At 45.0% G+C, this 8,109-nt stretch overlaps 1 protein-coding gene across 1 annotated transcript in view; it reads right to left on the reverse strand.

The window, feature by feature from the left end:
* Positions 1 to 7,539, reverse strand: part of LOC139029213 (serine/threonine-protein kinase WNK4-like) — a 25,293-nt gene extending 17,754 nt beyond the window's left edge. Inside the window, exons 1-2 of the mRNA XM_070448723.1 lie at positions 7,349 to 7,539; positions 4,802 to 4,817 (exon numbers count right to left, since the gene is read on the reverse strand). Of these exons, the coding sequence (XP_070304824.1) occupies positions 4,802 to 4,817; positions 7,349 to 7,539 (207 nt within the window). The remainder of the gene's footprint in view (positions 1 to 4,801; positions 4,818 to 7,348) is intronic.
* Between the last annotated feature and the right edge of the window lie 570 nt (positions 7,540 to 8,109).

The following is an 8,109-nucleotide window of genomic DNA, read 5'->3' on the forward strand; positions in this document are numbered from 1 at the left end:
TATAGTGTCAACGGTAGTGCACTAAATAGGGAAAAGGCTGCCATTTGGGACGCAACCTTTGCAGAAATATTTAGGCTGCCGTTGACCTGGAAGTTTGGCCTGGTTGGAGGTTTTGCTAGATAGTAGGCGTGCGTGAAAGGAAGAACTGCATGTGTGACTGACTGGCCTTGGAACTGAAATAATTGTGTGATAAAACATTGTATCATCTTTTAAAGTTATTCATTTCTCAAAACAATGTCAGCAACTCTTCCCAATCTTCATTTGTGGGGCAAGAGTTGATAAGATGTTTGTCTCATGTAACGCACYCTTCCAAAAAATAGTAAGCATGATTTATTGTACAGGAGTTAGTCATGTCCATCCTGGAACAAGTCAGGATTCTCAGAGATGTGAAAATCATGTACAGGTATCAAGTGTCCAGCCTCGAACTCAGGTCCTGCATGTACCTAACTGACCAGCTCTGCCCATTCAACGACATTTACCCGTTGTTGTCTCAGGTCGCAGTGGTGGGTGGTATATGGTGCTTTGGTGACAAAATGGATGGCACTGTGATAGACTGCATCCAGTTTGCAGTGTAGAGTGTTGGAGGCTATTTTAATGAGAAGGGTGTGCTTGAAAGGATGCACATAACTCTGCAATGTTGGATTGTATTGGAGAGAGTCTGTCTTCGAAGTCGAGGATCGGTACGATAGTCAGTTTTACGAGGGTATGTTTGACGGAATGAGTGAAGGAGGCTTTGTTGTGAAATAGAAAGCCGATTCTAGATTTCATTTTGGATTGGAGATGTTTAATATGAGTCTGGAAGGAGAGTTTACWGTCTAGCCAGACACCTAGGTATTTGTAGTTGTCCACATATTATAAGTCAGAACCGTCCAGAGTAGTGATGCTAGTCGGGCGGGTATGTGCGGGCAGTGAACGATTGAAGAGCATGCATTTAGTTTTACTAGCGTTTAAGAGCAGTTAGAGGCAACGGAAGGAGTGTTGGTATGGTATTGAAGCTCGTCTGGAGGTTAGTTAACACATTGCCCAAAGAAGAGCCAGATGTATACAGAATGGTGTCGTCTGCGTAGAGGTGGATCAGGGAATCACCCGTAGCAAGAGCGACATCGATGATATATACAGAGAAAAGAGTCGGCCCGAGAATTGAACCCTGTGGTACCCCCAAAGAGACTGCCAGAGGTCCGAACAACAGGCCCTCAAATTTGACACACTGAACTCTGTCTGAGAAGTAGTTGGTGAACCAGGTGAGGCAGTAATTTGAGAAACCAAGGCTGTTGAGTCTGCCGATAAGAATACGGTGATGGACAGAGTCGAAAGCCTTGGCCAGGTCGATGAAGACGGCTGCACAGTACAATCTTTTATCGATGGCGGTTATGATATCGTTTAGTACCTTGAGCGTGGCTGAGGTGCACCCATGACCAGCTCGGAAACCAGATTGCACAGCGGAGAAGTTACGGTGGGATTCGAAATCTGTTTATTAACTTGGCTTTCGAAGACTTTAGAAYGGCAGGGCAGGATGGATATAGGTCTATAACACTTTGGGTCTACAGTGTCTCCCCTTTGAAGAGGGGGATGACCGCGGCAGCTTTCCAATCTTTATGGATCTCGGACGATACGAAAGAGAGTTTGAACGGACTGGTAATAGGGGTTGCAACAATGGCGGCTGATAATTTTAGAAAGAGAGTGTCCAGATTGTCTAGCCCAGCTGATATGTACGGGTCCAGGTTTTGCAGCTCTTTCAGAACATCTTCTATCTGGATTTGGGTGAAGGAGAAGCTGGGGAGGCTTGGGCAAGTAGCTGCAGGGGGTGCGGAGCTGTTGGCCGGGGTTGGGGTAGCCAGGAGGAAAGCATGGCCAGCCGTAGAGAATTGCTTATTGAAATTCTCGATTATTGTGGATTTATCGGTGGTGACAGTGTTTACCTAGCCTCAGTGCAGTGGGTAGCTGGGAGGAGGTGCTCTTGTTCTCCATGGACTTTACAATGTCCCAAAACTTTTTGGAGTTAGAGCTACAGGATGCAAATTTCTGTTTGAAAAAGCTAGCCTTTGCTTTCCTGACTGACTGTTTGTATTGTTCCTGACTTCCCTGAAAAGTTGCATATCGCGGGGACAATTCGATGCTATTGCAGTCCGCCACAGGATGTTTTTGTGCTGGTCGAGGGCAGTCAGGTCTGGAGTGAACCAAGGGCTATATCTGTTCTTAGTTCTACATTTTTTTAAAGGGGCATGCTTATTTAAGGTGAGGAAATTACTTTTAAAGAACGACCAGGCATCCTTGACTGACGGGATGAGGTCAATATCCTTCCCGGGCCCGTTTGATTAGAAAGGCCTGCTCGCAAAAGTGTTTTAGGGAGCGTTTGACAGTGATGAGGAGTGGTCATTTGACCGCGGACCCATAGCGGATGCAGGCAATGAGGCAATGATCGCTGAGATCCTGATTGAAAACAGCAGAGGTGTATTTGGAGGGCAAGTTGGTCAGGATAATATCTATGAGGGTGCCCATGTTTACGGATTTAGGGTTGTACCTGGTGGGTTCCTTGATAATTTGTGTGAGATTGAGGGCATCTATCTTAGATTGTAGGACTGCCGGGGTGTTAAGCATATCCCAGTTTAGGTCACCTAACAGAACAAACTCTGAAGATATATGGGGGGCAATCAATTCACATATGGTATCCAGGGAACAGCTGGGAGCTGGGGGGGGTCTATAACAGGCGGCAACAGTGAGAGACTTATTTCTGGAGAGATTCATTTTTTAAATTAGAAGCTCGAACTGTTTGGGCATAGACCTGGAAAATATGACAGAACTTTGCAAGCTATCTCTGCAGTAGATTGCAACTCCTCCCCGTTTGGCAGTTCTATTTTGATGGAAAATGTTGTAGTTGGGGATGGAAATCTCAGAATCTTTGGTGYCCTTCCTAAGCCAGGATTCAGACACAGCGAGGACATCAGGGTTGGCGGAGTGTGCTAAAGCAGGGAGTAAAACAGACTTAGGGAGGAGGCTTTTGATGTTAACATGCATGAAACCAAGGCTTTTTCGGTTACAGAAGTCAACAAATGAGAGTGCCTGGGGACACGCAGGGCCTGGGTTAGCCTCCACATCACCCGAGGAAGAGAGGAGGAGTAGGATGAGGGTACGGCTAAAGGCTATCAAAACTGGTCGTCTAGTGTGTTGGGGACAGAGAATAAAAGGAGCAGATTTCTGGTTGTGGTAGAATAGATTCAGGGCATAATGTACAGACATGGGTATGGTGGGGTGCAGGTACAGCGGAGGTAAACCCAGGCATTTTGTGACGATAAGAGAGGTTGCATCTCTGGACGCACTAGTTATGCTGGGTGAGGTCACCACATGTGTGGGAGGTGGGACAAAGGAGGTATCTGAGGCATGTTGAGTGGGACTAGGGGCTCCGCAGTAAACTAAAACAATGATAACTATTCTAAACAACAATATACAACACATATTGACATTTGAGAGAGACATAAAGCGAGGCATAAAGCAATCACAGGTGTTGATTGGGAGAGCTAGCTAAGACAACAACGGGTAAGACAACAGCTAATCAGCTAAGACAACAACAACAGGTAAAATGGCGATGAATGGGCAGAGAGGGTCAGTTAACTACACACAGGGCCTGAGTTCGAGGCTGGGACCGACAGATAAACTAAACATATACAAAATGGAGTACCGTGATTAATGAACAGTCCAGTAGGCATAGCTATGTAGCTAAGTGATCATATGGTCCAGTGAACAMCAATAGATGAAACAGGGCAGCTGCTGGGTAGTCGTTACTACCTAGCAAGCAGGAGACACAGCGTTTAAAGTTAGCAGGCCGTGGCTAGTAGAAGCGCCTGCTCCGACGTCCGGCAAAGGCCGGTTGAGGGCACAGCGGATGGAGTTACGTCGGCAGACCAGTCGTGATGGAACGGCGGGGCTCCTTGTTGACAAAGGGTCCAGGACAGTTGGCGAAAGAGGTATTGTAGTTGTAGTAATTTTGTTTGCTAGCCGGGAGATTTTGTTTGCTAGCCGCGAGCACCTGGCTCGCGGCTAACTGGTGCTAGATTCAGAACAGAGGCGTTAGCCACTATAGCCACTCAGTAGCAGCTAGCTAGCAGCGATGATCCGATGCAAAGGTTCAGAGCTTACGGCAAGAATCCGGTGGAGCAGTGGATTCTAGCTGTGTTGGGGAAGAGTCCAGGAGGCATCAGCTGTGTAGCCGAGTGATCACTGAGGAGGCCGGGAGGTGGGCCTGGCTCATAGCTAGCTTCGGGGCTGGGCCACTCGGTGGCAGCTAGCTAGCTGTGATGATCTTTGCTTTATCTTGGCCAGGTCGCAGTTGCAAATGAGAACTTGTTCTCAACTAGCCTACCTGGTTAAATAAAAGTGAAATAAAATAAACAATAATGACCACAGCTTTGTCTCCAGCCATATCCTTCCCTACACAGTACGCCACACAAACTTATGAAATCTGAAATGAGCCCATACTTGGCAAACACAGGAGGAAAATGTTAGCAAAACATTTTTATTTGACCATTCTTCAAAACACTGTATATGTGTGCCACTTATTGTTAGTAACCTATTTCCACTGGCTTGAGAGACCAAATTTCATGAGGCTACTGTGTCAGAATTGAATAAACATGTTATGTGTTATGTGAGGTTTCTTACACCTCTGGAGCTACTGCAGGTAAGAAACACAGGTTTAGCTGTTTTTTCAACCCAAGTGTTTTGGTACATAAATAATAATATTCTGTGTTTAGTGTACTGGAGCAGAAAACTTAACAGGCTGTGATGTTCCTTCACGGTTACATCTTACACCAGTCGTTAAGGGCCTGAGAGGAACACAGAGTTCTTAAACTGGAATTTAAGGAGTCTCCTGCATGGTACTGGCCAGGTAACAGTGGGCCTGTCCCAAATGGTACCCTATTCCCTATACAGGGCACTACTATTGACCACAGCCCCATAGGCTCTAAAAGTACTGCACCATGTAGGGAATAGGGTGCCATTTGTGATGTAGCCTCAGTCTCCTGCATGACACTGCCCAGGTAACTGTGTTTGCCAACAACACTGAGCCATTACTTCCCTAAGTAGTGAGTCCATGTTGTTTTGTCTGGTATAATGAATCCATGCTCTGTTCATATATAATGTGAGCGAGGTACAGTGCATTTGGAAAGTGTTCAAACTACTTGACTTTTTCAACATTTTGTTACATAACAGCCTTATTCTAAAATTGATTAAATAATTGTTTTCCCTCATCAATCTACACACAATACCTCATAATAAAAAAGCAAAAATTGTTTTTTAGAATTTTTTGCAAATGTATTAAATAGGAAAAACTGAAATATCACATTTACATAAGTATTCAGACCCTTTACTCAGTACTTTTTTGAAGCACCTTTGGCAGCGATTACAGCCTTGAGTCTTCTTGGGTATACACGCTTGGCACACCAGTATTTGGGGAGTTTCTCTCATTCTTCTCTGAAGATCCTCTCAAGCTCTGTCAAGTTGGATGGGGAGCGTCAATGCACAGCTATTTCCACAAAATGTGGAAAAAACCAAGAGGTCAGAATACTTCCCGAATGCACTGTATATCCCAGTGATTACAGAGGGCTGAATAACAGACGCATGAATCCATGCTTTGTTCATATATAATGTGAGCTAGGTATACCCCAGTGATTACAGTGGGCTGAATAATAGACACATGATACAGCATAGCCCACAAATCAGGCCACTCAGTTGCTTTTCCACAAAACAGTGTGTTGTCTAATGCCCATTAGTAGTCCCCATTAGATTAGCAAGAGGCAATGACATTTCTGTTATAGCAAAACATGAAAGCACACTGTGTGTACACACAGGTGCCCTACTAAGCATGAATGCAATCAGGTTTACATCAAGTAGTACCCTGTAATCAAATCAGAGGAAGCTGAAGGGGGGAGCTATAGGAGGACAGGCTCATTGTAATGGCTGGAATGGAACAGAACAAAGTCAAACATGTGGTTTCCATATGTTAGATCTGTTTGGTACTATTCAATTTATTCCACTCCAGCCATTACAATGAGCCTCCTATAGCTCCACCCACCAGCCTCCTCTGAATCAAATATTAGATCAAGCTTTTTCCTGGAATGATCTACTAGMCACTTTCTAAGAACAAGGATGTACAGTGCATTCGGAAAGTATTCGGACCCCTTGACCTTTTCAAAATGTTCTTACGTTACAGCCTACACAGAGGAGGCGCACAACTGGTACAGTTTCGTCCAGGTTAGGGGAGGGTTTATCCGGCAGTGATGTTCTTGTCCCATCGCGCTCTAGCGACTCCTGTGGCGGACCGGGCACAATGCATGCTGACATGGTCGCCTCTTTAGAATGGAATGGCTCCCAAAGTTTTTGTATTTATTTTCGGTAATACCAATTACCCCATCAAAGACATTCTTTAAAAAAGTATACTCGGTCATAAAATCAAATCAAACTTTATTTGCRACATGCACCGAATACAACAAGTGTAGACTTACCGTGAAATGCTTACTTACAAGCTCTTAACCAACAGTGCAGTTCAAGAAGAAGAAAATATTTACCAAGTAGGCTAAAATAAAAAGTAATAATAAAAAGTAACACAATAAGAATAACGAGGCTATATACAGGGGGCACCGGTARAGAGTCAGTGTGCAGGGGTACAAGCTAGTTGAGGTAATCTGTACATGTAGGTGGGGGTGAAGTGGCTATGCACAGGTAACAAACAAACAGTGAGTAGCAGCAGTGTACAAGAGGGGGGGCAATGTAAATTCTCCGGTGGCGATTTTTATGAATTGTTCAGCAGTCTAATGGCRTGGGGGTAGAAGCTGTTGAGGAGCCTTTGGGTCCTGGACTTGGCGCTCCGGTAACACTTGCCGCGCGGTAGCAGAGAAAACAGTCTATGACCTGGGTGACTGGAGTCTCTGACAATTTTATGGGCTTTCCTCTGACACCGCCTATTATATAGGTCTTGGATTGCAGGAAGCTTGGCCCCAGTGATGTACTGGGCCGTTCGCACTACCCTCTGTAGCGCCTTACGGTCAGATGCTGAGCACTTGCCATACCAGGCGGTGATGCAACCGGTCAGGATGCTCTCGATGGTGCAGCTGTAGAACCTTTTGAGGATCTGGGGACCCATGTCAAATCTTTTCAGTCTCCTGAGGGGGAAAAGGTTTTGTCGTGCCCTCTTCACGACTGTCTTGGTATGTTTGGAACATGATAGTTCGTTGGTGATGTGGACACCAAGTAACTTGAAACTCTCGACCCGCTCCACTACAGCCCCGTCGATGTTAATGGGGGCCTGTTCGGCCCGCCTTTTGCTGTAGTCCACGATCAGCTACTTTGTCTTGCTCACATTGAGGGATAGGCCGTCMCATCGTTGTCGGTGATCAGTCCTACCACTGTTGTGTCGTCAGCAAACRTAATGATGGTGTTGAAGTCGTGTTTGGCCACGCAGTTGTGGGTGACCAGGGAATACAGGAGGGGACTAAGTACACACCCCTGTGGGGCCCCAGTGTTAAGGATCAGCGTGGCAGTGGGGGGCATCTTCCTAAATGTGAGGGTGGTTTTAACTTTCCAGACTTGGAATTGTATCAACTCACTACCCAAGGCTTTTAACCTCGCTACCCCATACAGTTAAATGCACTAAAGACGAACAATGGGTACATACTGAAGATGCACATGCTCATCCCCAGAATCTTTTACGTGTCTATTTTCAAAGGGTAAAGATAAGAACATGAACAACTTCCTACAGTAGTTAAGAACACTATAACAATATGGTAGAAAATGCAATGTATTCCACAATAACTAATATCACTCCCTAAAAAGACAACCTTATGGAAAAATACTTGGATAGCTTTTCAGAATTCACCYATAAATTGCRCCACATGGAACACTAAAGGCATAGAAATATACTGAACAAAAATATAAACGCAACATGTAAAGTGTTGGTCTCATGTTTCATGAGCTGAAATAAAAGATTCCAAAAATGTTACATGTGCACAAAACGCTTATTTCTCTCAAATTTTGTGCACAAATTTATTTACATCCCTATTGGTGAGCATTTCTCCTTTGCCAAGATAATCCATCCACCTGACAGGTGTGGCATATCAAGAA

The sequence above is a fragment of the Salvelinus sp. IW2-2015 genome, linkage group LG18 (assembly GCF_002910315.2).
Source record: "Salvelinus sp. IW2-2015 linkage group LG18, ASM291031v2, whole genome shotgun sequence".
Taxonomy (NCBI): domain Eukaryota; kingdom Metazoa; phylum Chordata; class Actinopteri; order Salmoniformes; family Salmonidae; genus Salvelinus; species Salvelinus sp. IW2-2015.